Genomic DNA, 22734 nt, shown 5'->3' on the forward strand with positions numbered 1-22734 from the left:
ATTGCTACAAAGCAGCATTTTAAAAAGTAAAACAAAGAATTAAGTTTCCCTCCCCGCCAAGCCCCCTTACTCTCATCCCTGCGGTGGCAAATCTTTGGCTGCCTCTGGGTGGCAAAAAGTTCAATCAGCCTCTGGGAACAATGCCTCATTACTTGCGGTTTTGTTACTCATGGTAGTAGGCGAAGAACGTAACCTCTGAGAGTAATAGGTTTGCCTGTACAGCTAATCCTCCATGGGAATTACATTGAGGCCCATGGTTCAACGTACATAAAGGATTTTCTTTTTAATCATGATTGCAGAAATGCATTGCTACTGCTGATTTAGAGTGTATTGCTTCATACATGTATTTATTGGTTACTGATTGTGTCCTAAGAGTTCACACTGTGGCATTCCAGAGCTGGGAGTTCCTTCCATAAGCAGAGGAGTTGCATTATCAGAAAATAGAAGTCATTAAGAGAATGAGCTTCTGGCCACAAACTCTGCAGCACAAAAAGGTTAGGATGTCACCTAACACTTCTATCCTGCTCTTATATGAGGCTTCTAGTGGTCTACCATGCAGATCAGGTTGATATTTGCTTAGGTTCAACAACTCTACAGCATCATATGCTCCCTAATCATTCACTGGGACCTGCATGTTATGTTGTATGTATGAAAGGAAGCATTTACATTTTACAGAAGTACTTTGACGATCTTATTAGTTTAAACCCTTGTGCAATATTATAAGATCTAACAATTAGCTTTAACCTCTTGTACAATATCTTCATTAACGTTCCTTTGAATGTATTTATGAGAACCTGATAAGCAAATCCTAATCTGTGTATTTTAACACAGCCACAGCCTAATTAATGTTGCCCTTTGCTTAGTTTTAAACTAACTTGACTGAGTTGTTCCGAGTTCACTAGTTAAACTTGACTGTGTTCCTTGAAAGTTTTAAAAATTCAGGCCCTTCACTGAATTTCAGGGGGCAATTTCTGTATGTATTTTAAAAAACAGCCTATACAATCAGCTTTCTTTACTATGACAGATAAAGCCTAAAAGAAGGTATTCCTATGAAGCAGCAGGGAAGGGAGCCTAATGATTAACAAAGGACTAAAATTGTGCCCATATTTATATTTAGAAACAATTTTCTAATGTGAATAATGTCCTAACAATTGTAATTGGTAATATTTGTATATTTCCTTTATGTAACTTATAACTTTGTTTATTATTATTATTATTATTATTATTATTAATTCGATTTCTATACCACCCTTCCAAAAATGGTCCCCAAAGGGCTCACAATCTAAAATATGTGTCCATTTCTAAAAAGTATTGTGCAGGTGAACCTTGTTATGTGCAGTCCTGACAACTGCAGTTTCGTGTATCTGTGGTTGGGCAATAGAGACCCGGCCATGGTATATACAGTAGAAAAAAGATTTAATACTTGTCTATCTGCAGTGCCTAGGTGGCCGGGAATGACCTCAGAGGTAATTTCCAGCCACCATTTTGCTAATTGAAGCCATTTTGTGGCTCTCAGTTGGGAAAAGAAATTCCCTGCATTTTTTCATGGGGAGAAATGAGCAAATTTGGGCATTTTGTGGAAGCAATGGTGCAGCGCATGGTACAGTACTTAAGTTCACTTATTTCTGTTTCTTTTTCCAACCTTTTTTTTTTAAACCTCTATGACCCTAACCCCCCTCCAATTCCCAATGAGGTGCATACAGACCATTCAACAGCGAACTGGTCTGCCACAAACCATGCCAGTTTGACAGTTCAATCATGAATTAGACTGGCCTCCAGGAAAAGTGTGCTGGTCTGCAACAGAACCAAATCAAGCCTGATCAATGGCAGACAGGCTCACCACAACTCGCTGGTTCAAGGGGCTATGCTTGTAAAGGGGAATCCAGTGAGAACCCCAGTGCTCCACCCCAGCAGTTCACCCATGCAGTGGTGGCACAGTTCCAGAAGTGGAAGGCAGGTCTGTTCTGAAACCACACCACCACCACATGGGCAGGCTGATAGGGGGAGAGACAGAGATTCAAGGACTAGTAAGCAACTTACCTCTGCTTTTAATGGTGTCCCCTCACCACACCACCCCCTGCAAGCCACCCTTTAGAAGCATTTTCAAGCCAGGATTCCCCTTTGCATGTAAGCATCACTCCTCAAACTGCCATACTGGTTCAATCAAATGGAATGGCTAGTTGGTTTGACTTAACTGGTTTGCAGATTTGAACCCAACCAAAAATTGGACCTCACTGACCTGAGGTCTCATTAGCTGTGGTATCATTATATGCAGTTGTAGCACTGAACGGAACCCCCATGGATAACGAGGTCCACCTGTACCCATATTCAAGATATGAAGTGTACAGGCTCAGTAAATATCAACATGTGTAAGATACAGGGCCTCAGAATAGAAAGAACAACATTAAAAGGTAACAAGTGGCAAGAACGAGCTGAAAGCCAGATACAGGGTCAAATATAGTATCCTGAAGGTATCTACTCTCCTTTAACTCTTTATCTATATAGAATCAAAATTCTGCTAGCAAATGTAAGGATAGCAGGCTGGACAGTAGGGACAGTTCTTTCATAAGTCAAGGTGAGATTATGGCTTCTGGCGGTGACATGATGCAGCAGCAGAACCGGAACAGCTTTTCAGGACTAATCTAACCCTTACACATTCTGAAAGGAGCATCTTGCCTCACACTCCTTGCAAAGCTTCTAGGAAGTATGAGGAGAGAAGTGGCTGCTGTCAATCTTCCTTCCTCTCTGCTCTCCCATATCTCTTTCAGACTTACAAAAAGGCTGATTTTGAGAAGGGGCTGTTCCCCACCAAGGTGTAGGGTAAGGCAGCATTTGACACCTAACCCAGCCGCCACAATACTTTGGGCTGTCCCTGTTGGGGACAGCTTGAAGAGAACCAGAAGAAAATGACTACTGTAAGTCTTGCAAGAAACTAGTAAGTCACCATACATATCAGAGGTTCAAGCAGCTTATTATAAGAACAGTTCTGCTGATAGCAGCAAATCATCCTACTCCAACCTCCAGACTGAGCACCTGTGAGGATTCATGATAGTTTTATCATTCAAAATATGAATCAGATATGAACAAAGGAGGGTCATAGAAAATATTACAAGAGTGCTGGAAGCAATCCTTTTGTGTTATCAGTTCTTAACATTTTAAGCTTACTCTACAGCAGCAAATTTCATACTTCAATTAAGAATCTTGACTAGGCAGACATTTGAGAGATAAATACATAGTAGTTGAGAACATAAAGCAAGTTCAGTACAGAATTACATCTAGACATTAGAAGCTCAGATCAATTTTAATGGATGGATACAATGTGTATGAATTATGTGCAACATCACATGGCACTTACTAGTGTTGTGGTCGATATAATAGACTCCAACCTGAGGGTCATATGCCTCTTCCCATCCCAAAGGTAATTCATCACTTATGCAGTCAGCAAAGGTTAGTGGTTTAGTAAACCTGAAATAGAAAACATGTAGATATTTATATCATGTTTGACAAGAAGCAGTTTTTAAAGTAAAATAGCAGCCTTTCAAAAGAAAGAAAGAAAGAAAGAAAGAAAGAAAGAAAGAAAGAAAGAAAGAAAGAAAGAAAGAAAATTTAAGATAGTGATTCTTTGCATGACAACAGTTAAATATTTAACAAAGTATTTGTTACACACCCACAAAATCTCTCAATTTCCTTCAATGTATTTAAATTTAATATTCTTTATAGGCAAAATTCCTAACCCGTCTGGCTCAGCACTCAATCAGCAAGAGAACATGAAGAACTCCTATAAACAAGTTCTGTCCCTTCAATTGAACAAATGAGCCTGCTGGAGGAGACGTATTTCAAAACTATGTAAGCATGTAGGAGCAAGTTATGTTTGATTTATGGTGTGTGAATTATTTAAAAGCTGCATGAAGAAGGTGGTGTTCATGAATAAAGTGACTGTGTCATGTGATTTTCTCATTCCTGTACATAGTACTACACTCTAGCTTATTGTAATAGTTATAATCTATATTATATCCTCACCATTTAAGAATATTGCCCACTAGAAACCTAAGCACCACAATAATCCAACTCAAATCATCATCTATTATATTAATTTTCCTGGGTGTGCCTTGGAATGTGCGTCCCAGAGCCCAGCTGATTGGCTGGGCGGCGGACGCGCCTGATTGGCTGAGGTCCACTCAGGAGGATTGGTTGCCATGGTGGCAGCCTGGCCGTGGAGGCCAGAGGTGGCAGGCCTGGCCCGGCCGCGGAGGCAAAGCCTTGGAGCGGGGAAAGAAAGTTGGGGGGGGGGCAGAAGTGGCAGTGAGGAGGAGAGGTGGCTGGGCCCAGCAGCGGAGACTGGGGCAGAAAGTGGGTGGGGGAGGTAACAGCCGGCCACAAAGAGCGCACAGATGGAGGTCCAAAAGTAGCTATTTGAAGACACACAGATATCAGTTCACCAGTTCTATATACATATCAGTTTACATTTAGATAACCTGTCCTACCATCTGAAGTAATCTGTATAAGTTTTAGAGCTGTAATTTTTAGCTTAGTTCTGCAATTAAACTGGGAGAGGAAGAAACACATAAGATTTGTGACCATTACATGAAACAATGCAGCCAAGTTTAAACACTTTTAAATCCCACTGATTGCAGCAAGAGTTAAATGAGTGCTGAAACTCATGAGTAACTTCAACAGTCCTATGAGGGGCACCCACAATTTCTATCACAAATCTTACTTTTTCATAATGAGCACCAACAAAGATTATACCTCCCAAAAAGGTAAGGTATCTAGACCAAAGTATCAGACTTAGATTCAGTGTCCTATGCCAACAAGTAAAATAATTCTATCCAACCAGAAAATGAAAGCCATTTTTTTTAATGATATTCTTACCATGGTTATTGTAACACCACCACAAACTCTAGCCTTTCTCCCAACCTTGAATCAGAAGTGGACAGGAATCATCCCAACAGCAATGCAGCAACTAGAGGTGTGCATGAATCATTTTTGCTATTTGATTCTACCTTGATTCAATCTCGAATTGAATCTCAAAAATTTGAATTGATTCAAATCAACTTGCCAGCCAGTTTGACAAATTGATTCAAAAATTTGTAATACGAATCACTCCATTGTTCCCTATGGGTAGCTCCTAGGGACACCAAAGTGGGTTGGGTGCTAGGGCATGAGGGTTCTACATACCAGACAACCCCTCCACACACACACACACAAAGGGCAAGCGGGCAATTAAAAAAATACTTCCCCCCCAAATCCATAGGATCCTATGGGGGGGGGGTTAGGTTAAGAAAAAATGTTAAGTCATCCACTTGCCCATTTCTTTTGTGGATTGAGTGGTAGGTAGCACCTAACTGACATTGGTGTCTCTATGACCTACCAACAGGGAACAAAGGGGTGATCTGAGTAACCCATTGTTCCCTAAGGGCAAAAAAAGTAGAGTGCAGTGCACACATTTTGCAAACCTGCCTTGAAAAACAACACTGCAGAAAAGACGCACACAGAGACCCTCCCAAAACAGGATAACAGGTTTTGCCAAACACACAATCCAAAGATGGCCAAAAAAAGAATAATTGACCCAGAATCCACTGCTAGCCACAATGCCTGCACTGCAGTAACATCATTGTCACAATTTGCTCTCTCACACACGATGACTCCATCCTTACATTCCAACATTGCAACAACTGCCACAGCAGCACCCTTAGCAGTAGCAAGCAGAGCCATAAGATCAACTACAGCAACATCTTCAGCCACATTTTGACTGCGTGAGTATAGCTTGCAATGCAGATTGCAGAGCAGAACATATCAGGGCAGTGGGTGAAGCAGAAGTTAGTCTCTCAAGGCCAGACATGGAGCGCTCTCTCTCTCACATGCCACAACACAAACCAAAACACAACTTAGGGAAGGCGGGCACCCAAGTTCTGCTTTTGTCAGTCTGAGATCCAGCAAAACTAGATAGTTAATATAACAGCAAAAGCATAGCATATTATACTCAGTTCATAGAAAATAAAAACACAAAATGAAAACTTCCTTGATTTTTTCCTTTCTCCTCTCCTGATATATCCTCCTCAAAGATATATGAGTATATATGAGGATATATGAGTCCTTTGGGGAAAAGGATTCTCTGCCCCCCAGGTCCTTTGAAAACATTTTGAAATTCCCTCCTTTTTTGTTCTCCCTCCCTCCTCCCAGACAATGGTGGCACAGTTGCCCATGTCAACACTTGATTTGAATGACAAAAATAAAATATAAGGAGAGAAGAATTCCAAAAATCAAGTCCATGGCTTAAACATGCATAGCCCTTTTTCTCAGGGGCAGGTCTTAGCCTCCCAAGGAGTTAGTCAGGGCTGTCCTTAGGGCAGGGCAACCAGGGCAATTGCTCCCAGCCCTGTGCTCAGACAGGACCCATACTTGGTGCACACCGACCAAGTATCCTGCCTCTGCCTCCTGTGTGCTCTCTCTCCTCAATCTGCCATCAGCGACTCTATGCTGTGTGTGCCACACACGAGGAGATGAGAAGAAGCGAGGAGGACCGCACATAGCAGCAGCAGGAGGGAGCTGAGCAGAGTTACTGTGGCACCAAGCACAAGCAGCCAGTCCAGGAGAGAGTTTGAGGCAGGCGAGGCAGCAGCAACTGACTCTAGTTATGGAGACTGAGACTCTGCTGATGGCCACGCTGCATGGAGAGAGAAGGCAGGCACTGTGCTGCAGCACTGCCAGCATCTGAGCAAGTACGGCTGCAGTGAACCAGCCACCAACACATGCCTTGTGTTTGGCCAGGACTGGGTTGCAACTTGCCAGAGCGAGAAAGGAAAAACCAGTCCAAAACTTGTCCATCCCAAGAGCGAACAGAACAGGTAAACCAACTGTGCTGTTTATCCATTTGTGAGTTAAGTTATAGATGGGAGTCCTGTGGTTTCTAGGCAGAGCCCCCTGTACCATCCATGTACACTGCTCTGGGCTTAAGTACCCACATGTTAAACACTTCGTGTGTCATGGTATGTGCGTGTAGGGGGGATGATGCTTATCTTGTGGGTGTGCCTCTGATTAGTATCAGCAGCTTGTAAGGAGGGAGGGTGGAGCAGAGTTTGCTTGCTTGCTTCTGCAGCCTAAGATTGGCCATGGTCAACATGCCTGCAAGGGTATGCTGACAACATTGGTTTCCTGTATGATTTGAAGAAACTCAGAGAAATGCCAGAATATGTTGAAGAACAATTTTGATGGCGAGTCCTTTTCTCAGAACTCTGTGTGCTACGAAAAGTCATCCCTGAAGGAACAAGAACAGCACTTCAGCCCTAGTTTATTACAAAACGAGAGCTCAGTTCCTTCCCTAATACAGCAATAGCATACAGGATTTTGCTAGTAGTCACAGTGGTTTCCAGGAAGCAATGTTTTTCAAAATTATAATCAATCAGAAACTTTCTATGGACAACCATGTCTCAAGAAAGGCTAAATGGATTGGCCATTCTCTCAGTTGAGAATGAATTCACTTCAGCATTGGATTACCGTGCTCTGATGACAGAATTTACTGAACGACGTAAAGGAAGGTAGATTTTGGAATGAAGGCAGTGCAACACTGACCAGCTCAACTGGACATCTTTGAGCAAAAAGCTGGAGGAAAGAAACATGTTCCATATGACTAGATGTCTTTCTGCCCATCACCACCATGGAAGATGGGGCCTCTTAAGTAGAAGGCATGTCACCCACTAAACAATTTGGTGCAGAGTTATTTTCCTCCACCATTTAAAGAAAACAGAGTTGTTTACCCCATCCTTTAATGAGGGAGGGAGGATTGCATTAACTCTGCCTCCATGCAAAAAAGTGTTAAGTGCTTTGTTCAAATAGTACCTGCCCCTTGCAATAAAATTTAGTCATGCTGAGAATCCAAGTGTCTTCCTTCAAAATAAGATTTTTATCGCAAGGGAATTCAATTTTGGAATGAAAGTTATGTTAATGTGTAAACATGTGTACGTTTGTGTGTGCGTTACATATAAGGTATATAGACTGAAATGTTAATGAGGCCCCGCACATGCTGATTTGCTCCCAGGCCCACACCCCGCTAGGGACAGCCCTGGGGATGGTTTTAATAGGTAACTTCTAAATTAGAAAATACCACCCATCTTAATCAGAAAGAAGCCATTTAGAATATAATTAAAATTTGATTATTATTACCTCACTTGCAAAAACATATTGGGATTAGGTGATCTCATCAGTCATTTGATTAGGACCAAAGAGCAGACTCTTAGTAAAACAAAAAACCCTCCTCTGTGTTCTTGTGATATTTGCCTAGATGATCTATAGCCATATTAAACTTCCCTTTCTTTACAGCAACAGAGCTGGCAAAGCAGTTTTTAAAAATAACTTGTCAGCAGAGCCTATATGAACAGACTTGAACTAAAGTCTTTAGATATGGATTCATGATTAAAACATAGAAGCCCCTTATGTAATAGAGTGATTAAACCAATGTGATAAAGTGATTATATGACATAATGTAACTCTGTGTGTGTGTGTGTGTGTGTGTGTGTGTGTGTGTGTACGTACACACACAGTACGACCTTGTTATCCGCAGTTTCACGTATCCACGGTTGGGGAAACCTCGGTATACATGTGGAAAACACCACGCTGACCTTGTGACCGAGTATTTCCTGGTGAGGACCTTAAGATACTCTGCCCCAACAGTCCAAGGAGCCCTCAGTACCTCACTGTGACCAGTTTGCTAGAACTTTTGTTGATAAAAGTCCCACACACCTACTCTGACTTGGATGCCATATCAAGTGGCTAATGCACCATTTGGCCAAGTAATTCTGGGTACCTTATAGCTTATATTGCCTGGGAACATGAACAGGCAGCTTGCAAGGTTTGAAGCTTCCCATCGGTGCCTTTGGCCAGACTTCAGTAAACCACCGACCTTGCCAATTAAAGCCCCTAGCCCCATTAGAGAGTGCCTCTGCACTTCAGCAAAAGCTCTGCTTCCCAGAAAGAAGCTACCTCTCCTCTTCTCCCTCATTTTCTACTGAGAGATAGAGAAAAAGAGGCTGTTTTGCCTCTTGTGATTTGGGCTTCTGAAGAAAGTGCCACCAGTGCCTCCTGGAAAACCCCAACAGGCTGGAAAGGAAACCCACCTCCTCATTTCTTGAGACTGAAAGAATGGGGAAGTAGTCCCTTTCTCTTCCCTTTAGCCTTGTTCTGGAGGCAGCCCCTAGACATGACTGGCACCTTCTACAACAATTCAAGTCACAAAAGAAAAAATGCCTGTTTTCATCCAGAGAGTAGGGAAGGGAGGGAGCTTCTTTCCTATAAGTTTGGCTTTTTCAGAAAAAGCATCAGTTGTGCTTTGCTGCTGCTTCTCAAAAATCTACTGTGAAGAGAAATAAATACCTCATTTTCTAAACAAAAAACAAGAAAGAGAAGATACATGGTTTCTGTCCTGTAAGCTGAGCTTCTGCAGAAAGGAACATTGGACTTACTGTGCAGGGTTGTTTTTCCCTGTGACTGGAGGTCATCAGAATGAGTTGTGGACTGAGAATGCTTGAGACAGGGCTGAATCACCTAATACTAGTTTCCTGTTGCCAAGAGGCGCCATAGCCCCAGTTCTAGGACTCTAGCATAGAGCATGTGTAGAAAGAGAGAGAAAGCCTAAGAAGGCAACATGTTAACAGCCAGAACAATACAAACAAGAGAACAGAGGTATATACTAATACTGTAGTACCCAGAGACCTGTTTTCACCCCCAAACTGGTAAACTTCCCAAATTAGAAAACCATATATACGTCCGCAGGTGGGCCTGATGAACTCTAATCACAGGGGAAGAGCCCTTCACAATAAGTCCAATGTTCCTTTCCCCCCTGTGCTGGAGCTCATCAGGATGGGACATGCCCAAGCAGTCTGAGAAAGGGGGTGGAAAGGATGGATATTAATCTAGACTACCTGTTGTAAGACCGATGGCCAAAGGCTGCTTGAGGTGAAAGGAGGTGGCTATTTAGTAATGCCTGACAAAGAGTACAGGAAACCATGTATCTGCTTTACAGATATCTATCAGAGGGGTGTGTACCGAAAAGGCCACTGAGGTAGCTGTGCTGCAAGTGGAATGTGCAGCAATTCTGGTGGGGACTGGTAAATTAAGTGTTTCATAGGAGGATGCAAGACATGATCCAACTAGAGTACTTTTGGAGACCTTGAAGCCTAGTGAAGAGGATTGTAATGAAACAAAGATTCATATTAGCTGAATTCTCTGGTGCAACAGATATAGACGCACAGAGCCCTACGGATGTCAAGGGTGTGCCACGGCATTTCACTAGAGTGGGATGATGACAGAAGGAGGGTGGTACTACGTCCTGAGAGCGGTGAAAGGAAGAGTTAACCTTAGGAATGAAGGTGGGGTCAAGCTTCAGGACTAAGGAATCTGGTTGGAAGATGCAGAACTCTTCCCTAACCGAGAGGGCACCCCAGTTTGGATACTCTATGAGCCGACGTGATGGCTATGGGATCAGGACCTTGTAAGATAGGTCCTTGAGGGAGACAGAGGACAAGGGTAAATGGTGGTTGGGTGAGTGCTTTCAGGACCTTGTTCAGGCTCCATGATTGGAACCTATGAACAGAGGGAGGGCAGATTGGATGTCCTCTTGAGGAATCTTGTAATGTGTGGGTGAAGTGTGGACAACCGAGTACAGGTCCAGAACTGATGCCAGGGTGGAGTTCTGGAGTTTCAGGGTGCTAGGGCAGAGCTGCAACTCAAGCCCAGACTGGAGGAGAGTTTCCATCTCCAGATAGGGTCAATGTGTTTTCTACATGCCCATTGAGAGACAGCTGCTCATGTGGCCTGGTAAATGTGATTGGTGGCCAGGTCCCTGGAGACCAGAATAGTATCTTGGACTGGGGGCGGGGGGGCGCATAGCCTCGAGCATTTAGCTTTGCAGGCTCAACCTCCAGGAGGAGACCTTGTGAGAGAACATCCTTTCAGAGGGGGAGTTGCCAAGGCAGGTGGACTGACAGAGATACTAGTTCTCAGACCCAGGGTATCCGGGGCCAGTGAGGAACTATGCGAATCAGCTCTGCTTGTTCTATTATGAGCTTTCCGAGAACTCTTGGGAGAATGGCTGTCGGCGGAAGGCATAGAGTAGGGCCTGTTGCCTGGGAACCATGAGGGAATTGGTCGATTCTGCCAGGGGAGACTGAGAACTGAAGAAGCAGTGTGGGAAAATATGTTTTGTTTGGGATGTGAAGAGGTCTGCCTCTGGCTGGCCAAAGTGTGACGTCAGCTGGCAGAAGACGTCTGGATGGAGGCTCCACTCTGCTGGGTCCACTGTGTGCTGGCTGAGTCAGTCTGCTTGAAGGTTGTTGGACCCCCTGAGGTGTTCTGCCGTGACTGGCGCTAGATGGTTTTCCGCCCACTAGAAAAGGAGATCAGATTCTGCCATCAAGGACTGAGATCTGGTGCTTCGCTGACAATTGACACAGGACTCGGTGGTGATGTTGTCCATGTGGTTTAGGGTATGGCATTCATGCAGAAGATGGTGAAACTGTAGGAGGGTGAGTCTGGCAGCTCAGAGCTCTAGCCAGTTGACGTTTCAGTGTGACTCCTCAGGGGATCAGCATCCCTGGGCATATTGGTTCCAGCAGTGGGCACCCCAACCAGCGAGGCTGGTGTCTGTGGTCACGACTATTCTCTGAAGATCCATCAGAGGGAGGCCTTTATGGACTGCTGGAATGATCCACCAAGAGAATGACTGGCACACCCTGAAAGTGAAGTTTACCTGTTTGGGTATGCCTGTGATGATCAATTCCTGATAGGGAAGGAGCAGCCACTGGAGGGGGCATGAGTGCCACTTGAACCATGGCGTGCACTCCATGCAGACCATCATGGATCCCAGTACAGTGGCCAAGAGCACCAGGTCCGTCTTCTTTTGGTGTAGGAAGGTGTGATGAGAGTTGGTATCTTGTCTTTTCATTCCTCGGGAAGGGAGACCAATGCTTGGACAGTGTTGAATAATGCTCCCAGGTGCTGAAGAGACTGTGTTGGATGGAGCTGGCTCTTTTCCTGTTTGACTATAAAGCCTTGGTTGTCTAGGCACTTTGGGCTTGGTGAAAGGAGGCTGATCTGATCAAAAGATCATGGGTGTATGTGAGTATCCTGGGGGCGGAAATGTACAATTAATGTCCGTGTGACTCCTGTAAAGTCCCGAGTGGCTGATGAGAGGTCAAATGGGAGTGCTAAGTGTTTCTGGTCGTATGAGAAACTGAGAAATCTCCTGTGGGCCAGGAGAACGGGGATATGGAGGTAGGCTTCCAAGAGATCCACTGATGTTACTGCCTCCTTGACGGTGTGAAGAGACTCCATCTTGAACATCCTCTTTATAAATAAATAAATAAATAAATAAATAAATAAATAAATAAATAAATATTTGTTGAGCCACTCAAGGTTGAGTACCACTCTTCAGGAGCCATCTTTTTTGGGCATAAGAAATAAGATAGAATAGATACCTAGACACATTTCTGTCAATATTACTGGTTCGATGGTCTGGATTTGCAGTATGTTGAATGGCTTGAATCATTTGGAGGTGCTTGCCTAGGTTTCTGGATGTAATGGTCTCGATATTATGCCTGGCACCAATTGGTCTTGGATGGTAAACATGCATGTGGTGGTGAACTCTAAACGCCTGCCTCTCACAGGGTGTGAGTAGTTTTTTGTTGTAGTATTCATTGGAGGCAAAGGAGCAGAGTGCCTGCAATATGGAGGGGCATCCGTAGTGCTCTCTCCATTGGGAGCATCATAAACACCTGGAATTGTTGTTGTTGTTATCCCCAGGCTCGTACTGGCTCACAGGGCATATTCCCGGGGCACCCTCCCCACATACATTCCACTGCCCTCTCAGTGACCCCCAGTTCGGCCCTGGTTATCCCTATACTCTCTGGGCTAGCTGGAGAGTGAAAAGGCCTGCAGGAGTCCTTGCGCACTGATGTCATCGCCTTCTTTTCCCTGTTCTCCACTACGATGGGGTCTAGGGAGGGTCCGAATAGGTTGGCTCCTGAAAAAGGAAAAGATGTAAGTGCTAGTTCAGATTTCACACCCATGTTCCAGTTCTTTGGCAAGAGAGATCTGCAGACCGTGACTCTGGACACTAGAAGCATGTTGTATGCAACCCAGGCTGGTCAGCCAAAAGAGCAGCTGCTTTTGCCATCTTATTGAGGCCTTGGTGGAGTTTGGTGTTTTCAGGCAGAATAAATGATGCCAGTTCTTTTGCCTAAAGGATTGATGCTCTGGCAAAGATTGGTTTCATGGTTGCCACTTTGATGACCGTGGCAGATGACTTTTGAGGAATAGACCACACTCTTTATCCTTGGGCATTTTGAGTTGTTCCTGCCCCTCAGGATTCAGAATAGAGCCAGATATGAGTTGCACCACAAGGGTGTCAGTGTAAGGAACCGCCAGAAGCGACGTAGTCTTGTGGAAGAGAGTAATGTTCTTTGGGGCATACCCCCACTGGATTAGAGGAGACAGGTCTTTCCCACTCTGCTGACATGACCTTATGAAACATGGGGTGGGGGCATGGCAGAAGAGAGGGGGAGGAAGGGAAGACACTTTGGTCCAATTCTGTTGAGGGCTGCGATTCCTCAATAGGAGTAACATCATGAATACTCCTCAGCCTTAGCAAGGAGGACTTCAAAATCTATGGACAAGAATAGACATAAGGAGATGGGTACTACTTGTGTGACCTCTTCCTCAAATAACTCTGCTTTCTCCCTATCAGACACCCACAGGTTAAGAGGGTGAGAGTGAGAATATTCAGAATCTGACCTTGGTAAGATCGGGTTCCGAGATGGATGTGGTAGAATCAGCAGTGGATGAGGCAAGATAGATAGATAGATAGATAGATAGATAGATAGATAGATAGATAGATAGATAGATAGATAGATAGGAGGAAACACCAGGGGTATTGAAGGAGGGATAGGGACTGTTGGTTGCATATGTAGGTGCTTAGGTAGAGTGGCTGGACCTCAGAGGAGAATGAGTGGCGGACCCGCCTTTTGCGACTAGTGTCCCTTCTCCTGAATGGTATGAAAAGACCCTGTTCTGAAAGTGGAATGGCCTCTCTCCTGGGGCTGGAGTCAGGAAGAGGAAAACATTTGCCCAGCAGTACATCTGGGTCTGATAGGAGGCCTTCTTGGGAGAGCAAGGACAACCAGCTGTGGTATCACAGGAGCAGGGAGGGAGGGATTGCACAGCACCTTGCATTCCCTCACAATGAAATCCCTCAACCAGTCAGCAACATCTGGGGTAAAGGAAATCGCCAATCGCCAAGAAGGGACATTGCTGCTTACATCAGCAGCCCCTGTGGAGACAGATCTTCGGGCACTGGAAAGGCGCTCTCTGATTTCTCCACCACTTCCTCAAGAGATGGAGCCCCACCAGCAGAATCCACAGGACACGTGGTAGAAATTGTCCCGGTTGGAATAGGACACCATTGGCACGGGGGCAATGTGTGGGCCAGTCAGTTCCCCCTCTCCATAATAATCACCAGGCTAGCCATTGGCACAGGGGGAATGCATGGGCCAGCAAGTTCCCTCTTGGACACAATCACCAAGCTAACTGGGTCTGAGCCTCCAGACATGTCCAATGGGCAGTAGTTGGGATCCTGTGTTTTGTGGCTTGCAGTAACAGCAGGGAGGCAGCATGTTCTTTTCTGCTGACAAACTGCCTGAATCAAAATGTACTCACTGAGCCAAATGGTTGAGGCTGGTTTCTTGCGCTTTTTTCTTCTTTTTTTTTGGAGGCTTTGTCTGGCTCAGAACAACATTTTGTTTTCTTCTCTGCCTTTTGGGGGACCACGGAGGAGGCTTCCGCCAGTGTGGAAGGAGCAGGAAGGGGTCACAGGGAGAGTCTGACGTAGCCCATTTTAGGGAGGTGGGGCAGCGATGGAGAGCTCCTTCCATCTACCCTCCCTCACAAATGACTGCATGCCCTGTCTGCAGTCTGTTATGGGCCTTTCTCCACATGCAGTCATTTGGGAGAAAGGAGGGAAGATGGAAGGAGTTTTCCCTCGCCACACACACAGTGGCATTATTAAAAGAGAGAAATTTCCCATCAGCCAACTACCATCCTCCCCGCTGCAGCCCCATCTCCTGCACAGTGTTTTAAAAGTAAAGGAAATGACTTACCCTTTGCCCCCTCCCTGCAGCCACCGCTGTGCTGCCTTCACTGACCTTATCCCACTGTGTACAGTGGCATTATTTGAGGAGAAATAAGGGGGACATTCCCCTGGCCTCCAGAGGAGCAGCAAAATTTGAAATCCACCACTGCACAGGGTTGGGGAAAGAAAGGGTTGGTGTCTGTGCTAGCATGAAGCTGGCCTGGCTAGCAAGTCAAGCCAAAGCTTGTGGACACCTGCTGTCATCTCATGCAAAAAAAGTTAACAAAATATTCACAAAGTTACATTAAAAATATAGCAAGTATAAAGTCCTTCTGATGTGGTGAATTCTCCTGTTCCTTATGGGCCGCTCACAATAGAAGCACACATTGCTTCTACCATCATTTCATCACCAGGGCCTGGAATTCTTACCTGCCTTATCCTAACATAGGAGTCCATTAATTTCTGACAATTTATATGGTTGCAGTGAGTAAAGTTTACCTCCTTTACTAAGACTGGAAGCAACCCTAGACCCCATTTTTGATACTTTACTGACCCCCACAACAATCACGCCATTGTATAAGAGAAAGTAAATACAGACCACTGTACTGATGGAAACCTCACCAGTAGGTTATAAGATTTGTAGAATAGGGCAATTTCAAACAATCAGTATGTTATAATCTGTAAGCAAGCATGAATAGTGCCCTTTGCTAAGCAGGGTGAGTACTGTGCTCTACACTGAGCACTACATGTGAGCACTGCCTGCTGTAAGATATTCTCCTTAGGGAATGGGGCTGTAGATCAGTGGTAGAGCATCTGCATGCATGCAGAAGGTCCCAGGTTCACTCCCTTGCATCTCCAGGTAGAAGGGCTGGGAGAGACTCCTGCCTGTAACCCTGGAGGGCCACTGCCAGTCAGTGTAGACAATACTGAGGTACATAGACCAATGGCCCAACTTGGTATAAGGTTTCCCTTGTTCCTATAATCAATATGGCCCAACTTGGTATAAGGTTTCCCTTGTTCCTATAATCAATATTGATTTTTGTGTACAAATGCATGCAACACTCATTTGTGTAACTGAATTTAGCCTGGGTTAATTTTATCTAGATAGTTATTTGGTTGGCTATTTGAGGTTGCCTGGAGGAAGAGGCATTTTTTGCTAATATCACTGAAATCACCTCTTTTTCTAGATGCTGTCTTTGACACTTTGCATTGAAGTTATGCTACTATGTCCAAACTTACCACACTAAATCAAGGAGGAAAGCACACTGACACACATTGATCAATGAGGAGCACAGATGGAAAAGCAGCAGTAATGTCTAAGCCTGTTTATGAACACAACATTTAGATCAGGTCTGATCCAATCCAACTTGACAGATGGCAGTTTGGTGTCCTTTGGACCCTTCAGAATGTTGGGTTTGAGATCAGCTTTTTCCTCCCAACAAAAATCCTCATAGACATTGATTGAGAAAGCAAAAAATTCTTCAAAAAACCACCACAATTAAAAGGGGGCTCCAAATGTCACCCCACAAGTAGGTTAGGATGGCCTGATTCCATACATCTAATTACAAGTGAATCTGGCCAAAGTAACCTAGAAATCATACACAGAGAGAGTGGCAGTAGTAGTAATGAAACATCCAAGAATCACAGAGAAAGTGATGCAACAATAGATAATCTCATGTGAAAGTTTGAAGTTTGCCTCTTTCATTTTAAAATTGTAAGTAAAATATCCCGGTAAATAGTTTTTAAAAATGAAGAAATAAATGCATGGTCAGGCTGGCAGAGAGATGCCAGATTGTGTTTTTCTCTCCTCCATTGCGCGCGCTCTCTCTCTCTCTCTCTCTCTCTCTCACACACACACACACTGGATTCCTGCTGCCAGCATTTGGAGCTCCAAAATGCTCTGAACTTAGCCAAAAGGGATTGGAGAACTCTCACCCCAAAAATCAGCTTCTCCAGGTCAGTGTTGGACTGCTTCTGATGCCCTCCAAAGTGGGCAATATTGGGCCATGTCCAACCTTTCTGATTCAACCTTCCTCCCCTCCATGTTCTATCTTCAAGTGAACCCCATTTCACCTCCCAATAATACTTGGTTTTTCTCCCTCTTTTTGTAGTGCAAACCTGAAGTCTCAGTTCAGTCTTTTCCTCAGGAATTGTCCAATCCCATTTTCTGGCATTACACACATTTCCTTTGTCCACTGGCAAAGTCATAGCTAAAATCTTTATTCCTGTTCCTAACAAGTCACCACTATGATGGCCAGGTCTTTGCCATTCCATTACATTTCTTTTTCTCCTGCCATTTGCTTTAAGTAGGCACCAGACACAAAGTCTATATGCCTTATCCCTGGTTTACCAGTGCATGTGAAAAATGCTGAAGCTCAAAAGTGAAGCTCAAGACTCCAGGAAAAGGAAGTACCTCAGAGATGATGCAGCCCATGAGGATACTTTTCCATATACCCTTGCTATCCTAAATACTCTGGGAAGCTCCAGAAAGCAGTCTTAATCAATCCTTGACAGTTTTATAGGCTAAAACCATTTAAGACTCTTTACAGGTCAAATAAGCACCATAATCTGTGATGGTACAGTAGAGACAGTCTACAGATGTGGGAATGCTGGCTTATTAAATAGTATTCCCAACAACCTACACAGTCATTAAAGAGATCTGAACAGTCACATCAGTTCCTGCATCACAGTTCATGTACAGATACATGGTCTCTTTAAAAAGGCAATTCCTATATAGACTTATGAAGACAAAATGGTGGCTACTAGGCCCACTACATCTGAAACAAGCAGAAGGTGGTCACCAAGACTTGGACAGGTCACTAACAGAATGGCTGTAAAGCAGCTAGGCATATCTGAAATCTAAAATTTGGTTAGCCTTTAATATGTCCACAGTTCATTCCATGCTTTAGTCAAAAGCAGAATGTTCCTGCACCGGAATTCTGTGCACTATATTCCATTCCACATAAATCTAATCCACAGGCACTGGCCTTCACAAAACAGTTTAAATAATCTGTCACATGATGGAGACTATTCTGTGTTGAACAATGAGGCATAAGAGGGCTCTGATGCCATCAGCATTATAGGAATATAAAGATGGATGCAACAAAACAGCCTCAACCAAGTGTTGGAAGAATATTATTTGCAAATAGCTCTCAATAGCCAAAAAGCATGGTTGGTTTGCACAGCACTTAGCTAACTATGATACACGCCCTATCAATGGCACTTGCAGCTGTTGGTAGATCCCCTCATGCCTTGAGAATATTTTATGATGGCACTGCTTAAAAGTATGTCTCAATGGGGAGGGGAAACCAAGCCAAGGCCACAAGCCAGATGTCTTGAGAGTGTAAGTGGGAAATGTAACACTTGGAAGCAAATCGAAACATTTGGGGTTAAAGTAACACTTTGGCTTGTATACGATGCACAGGTGCGAAAGTTGTTTACTCCAGAGTATAAAAAGATGGATGGCCTGCCAGACTAGGCAGGCGGCCACACCCAAAAGCTTTTGCTAGCAATGAAATAAAGCTTTGTTTGAAACTGATTCTGATGTCCAGTGAAAATACCTAACCAAGAGACGAGCAAAATACAGGTAGTAAATCTCTCTTCTAACACAGGCATTCTAACAAAAGGTTCATCACAACATAAACATATGCTGACAGTGACCGTGTTGCAGTTTCTGCTACTCCTAGTGGGAGTGGGACCACAAAAGGTTATGCTGTGTATTTAACCAAGTTGCATCTTTGACTTTTTAAAGTTATTCCTTAGCTAGATTCTAAAAAGTTATGAGAGAAAGCCAGACAGAAGTTACATGATAACTGTTTGTCAGTTTTCTTGCCTCCATCTGGTTTCAGACCTAACTGATTAAAACTTCCCTGCACCTCAATTACTGCTCACTTGGACTTTTTTTTTTAATGTGTAGTTACTAACTAAAGCAGTCAGCATTCCAGTTTACCTTCCTCACTCCTTTTAGTTCTTTTCCCATTATTTTTAGACTATAAAGAAGCAAAAGGGCAAAGAGGAATTGTTTTTGAAAGTTACACTTTAAAACATTAAAAAGCTACCAGTTTAATTATTCATCTTATTCAAGCTTAAACAAGGAAACAACTTGGCTTCTCTCCACTGCCTAGAGATAATTCTCCTGCATGCTTGGCATAAGTCACGTTGCAAAACTAGGCCCAGAATGGGCTTTGGAATTAGTTACATTCCATAGATATTTCTAGAAGCTGTGACAACTTGGGGTTGATTCTTAGTAAGAGTGATGCCTTATAGTGTAATATTTTAAGATAACATATCTTTTGCAAATTCTTTTATGATAAATTCTTTGAGATGCTTTTTTTTTAAACGACTCCTTAGTTCTAAACGCTTTTATGAATGTTTAGGACTTAGACACTCCAAAGTACCGAGAAAGTCGGGAAAGGCAGTACGAGTGGATGTATTTTTAATTATGTGCATGTATACATTTCAGACAGACGCACTACACAATTACTGTACTTAACAGGAAAGAATCATTTGAAAAAGAAAAGGCTAGTTCATTTATAGGTAAAAGGTAAAGTGTGCCATCAAATCAGTATCGACTGCTGGAATCCACAGAGCTGTTGAGGCCAAATTCCGGGGAAGACCAAAAGGCCTACCAGCTAGCCTGGTAGGGTAGTGACTCTGGACTCCTATTGTTAATAAGCCAATTAATAAGAGCCAGAAAGGAGATAATTACAGCAGTCTTTATTCAGCTGAACAAAGCGGCCGGGTGTTCACCTCAATGCCAAGAAAGAGATGACACACTTACAAGCAGTTGCAAGCACTTCTTATACCTTTTGACAAACAAACAATAAGCCCACCTAGTTTGCCTTCGCAAAGCAAGGCTATCAAGCAAGTTGTGTTTTTTACAGACATCATTTCATGAGGTACCCCTTTTGGAAGTCCCGCAACTTGTCCCCTCCTTGCGGTTTCAAAGCTTAAGCAGTTTACAAGCGAGCATCTGTTGGGCCAGCCACCTGTTTGTGGTTTCAGTACTAAAATGCTTCTTGTTGACAAAAATCCCCTTCTATTTGTGGTTCGAGCCCTGAAACCTCAGCACACAAAAAGTCCCCTTTCCCAATTCAGCCCTCTATCTTTTATTCCCTGGCAGCTCTAAGCAATACAGAGGCAAAATGGCATTAGTTAGGCTAAGGGTAATCTTTAGCTTTTGCAGCCCCCTTCATCGCCATGTGGTAGAATACAGGAGGGGGTTACCATTGCCATCTCCCGCGCAGTATGAGATGCCTTTCAGCATCTTCCTATATCGCTACTGCCCAATATAGATGTTTCCCATAGTCTGGGAAACATACCAGCAGGGATTCGAACCAGGAACCTCTGACTTGATAGTCAAACCATTTCCCCGCTGTGCCATTTACAGGTATGACATTCAAAATAGTAGCCTCTTCCAAATTGATATGTGTGCAATGGTAGGCCTTCTTCAGGCAGTGAGACTGTACAGACTGTATACAGTTAGAGCAGCCATAGGAGTGCACCAGCAAACTCCATGCCGAAATGCTTCAAAGCCCCATCTACTCCAGCTGTCCACAAGTACAGTATTAATGTGCAGAGACAAATCCTCTCTGAGCGGTAATGCTGACTTCCCAAGCACAGGAAGAATCCATCTCTATATACTATGCTTGTCTCTGCAGACAAATACTTTACTCGTGGACACAATGGGGAGGTAGGGCTATGAAGCATTTCAGCATGGGGCTTTATTAGTATGCTCCTGTCTCAATTGTAACATTGTGCAGAACATACAGAGCCATGTTACATATTTCTTAGAGAGGGCTATGCATGGTTAGTTTCTTCCCCTGTTTATTATTTATTTGTTTATTTAATAAATTTGTGTACCACCAACTACTGAAGTCTCTAGGCAGTTTACAGCATAACAAACACAAACCAAGAATAAGACAAACCAAGAATTTAACAGTTAAGACATGAAATCAGATTAAAATATCGATTAAAAACACTGTTGTATGGGGAAGAGGTATGGAATATAAAAGATAACTCATCTACTGGTAACGGTAAAGTTGTGCCATCAAGTTGATATCAACTCCTGGCGACCACAGAGCCATGTGGTTTTCTTTAGTAGAATACAGCCTCCTGTATTACCATTGTTATCTCCCATGCAGAATGAAATCCTTTTCAGCATCTTCCTATATCGCTGCTTCCCGATATAGGAGTTTCCCATAGTCTAGGAAACATACCAGCGGGAATTTGAAACAGCAACCTCTTGCTGCCTAGGCAAGTTACTTCCCCACTGCACCATTAAGTGGCTTAATCTACTGGTATAGTCAACTAAATGCCCTTTGTGTACACTAGATATATTGCTAGCTACAGATACAGTTTCAGAAACTGTAACAGTTTCTACTGGGACAGAATACTTACTTAGTATTCAATTTCTTAGGGGTACACTTTTAAAAGCTAGTGTACACTCAAAAGCATAACCCGTGGAAAACCTAGTTTTGTCTCAGCAAGGAACCAATCTACATATTTAGTCAAGCAGCAAGACAGCCTTTGCACATAAGAAGTTTGTGCTTTCTCCTAAGTATGGTAATTTTCCTTTGTCAAACTTGCAATGCACCCTACCTATCCACAATCTGCATCCTGAAATGGCAAACTTCTGGTAGGGATGGGCCCAGACCGGTCCGGAGACCATTGTAAAGGCCTCCGGACCGGTCCGGACCTGGATGGTTCGGTTCGGGGGTGGGGGGTAGCTTTAAGAACGGCGGGAGGTTTTACTTACCCCTCCCGCCGCTTTCCCGCTCTGGCGCCATAAAGTTACGAGTAATTGGAGCGGCAGGATACCTCCCTGCCGCCCCTTCCCCGATGTTGCTCTTAAAAAACTCCCAGTAGTCCTTTGTGCGCGTGGCGGGAGGGGTGAGTAAACCCTCCCACCGCTCTTAAAGCTACCCCCCACCCCAGTGCCGGACCGCAGTGTGGTGGTTCCGTGCACACCCCTAACTTCTGGCAGGCAATATCACAGAATATCCCTGAATGTGTACATTCAGACCTTACAAACTCAAAACACAAGAGAGTCAGTTCACCTGCTTTCCCCAGAAACCAGTGCTGGGGGGTTTGGAGTGGGAGGTTCAAGGCCATACATAGCAGCCTGCACCTGCCACTACAGAAGCTGAAGCAAACTAGTGGTGTGCCCGAACCGGTCCGGCGGCCATTCCAAAGAATGGCAGAACTGCCGGACCGGTCCGGCCCTGCCTGGTTCGGGTCCGGGTGGGGGGTATGCCCTTAAGGGCGGGAGGGCTTGCTTAGCCCTCCCGCCTCCTTGCCCCCGCCAGCGCCCGTATTTCCTAGTATAGGGGCGCTGGAAACCAGCCGCCCCCCCCCCGCCGCCACCGCCGCGGCGAAAGAACTCCCCATGCCAGCCCTCCCTCCCTCCCAGCTAGCTGGCCGCCCGCCCGCCCTCCCGCCCGCTCGCTCACCGTTCACCGGCTAGAAAACGAGAGGAGCTCCGGCACAGAGCTCCTCTCGTTTAGAAGGCCTCCCGCAGAATGGTGATCGGAGGCCCGGTCTACCCAGCGATCGGAGGCCCGGTCTACCCGGCCCTTTCCCGGCGGGTAGACCGGGCCTCCGGCGAACGGCGTGCT

At 44.5% G+C, this 22734-nt stretch overlaps 1 protein-coding gene across 2 annotated transcripts in view; it reads right to left on the minus strand.

The window, feature by feature from the left end:
* WWC1 (WW and C2 domain containing 1) overlaps positions 1 to 22734 on the minus strand; it is a 168160-nt gene that overhangs the window by 78606 nt on the left and 66820 nt on the right. The window contains exons 1-2 of one of the 2 annotated variants that reach the window (XM_053289853.1): positions 4021 to 4041; positions 3356 to 3465 (exon numbers count right to left, since the gene is read on the minus strand). Coding sequence is in view for 1 of the 2 variants with exons in the window: in XM_053289852.1 (XP_053145827.1) it covers positions 3356 to 3465 (110 nt within the window). In the remaining variant the exon portion in view is untranslated. Of the gene's footprint in view, positions 1 to 3355; positions 3466 to 4020; positions 4042 to 22734 lie in introns of those variants that run through there. The other variant, XM_053289852.1, reaches the window with a different exon arrangement.

This window comes from Hemicordylus capensis, chromosome 2 (assembly GCF_027244095.1).
Source record: "Hemicordylus capensis ecotype Gifberg chromosome 2, rHemCap1.1.pri, whole genome shotgun sequence".
NCBI lineage: Eukaryota > Metazoa > Chordata > Lepidosauria > Squamata > Cordylidae > Hemicordylus > Hemicordylus capensis.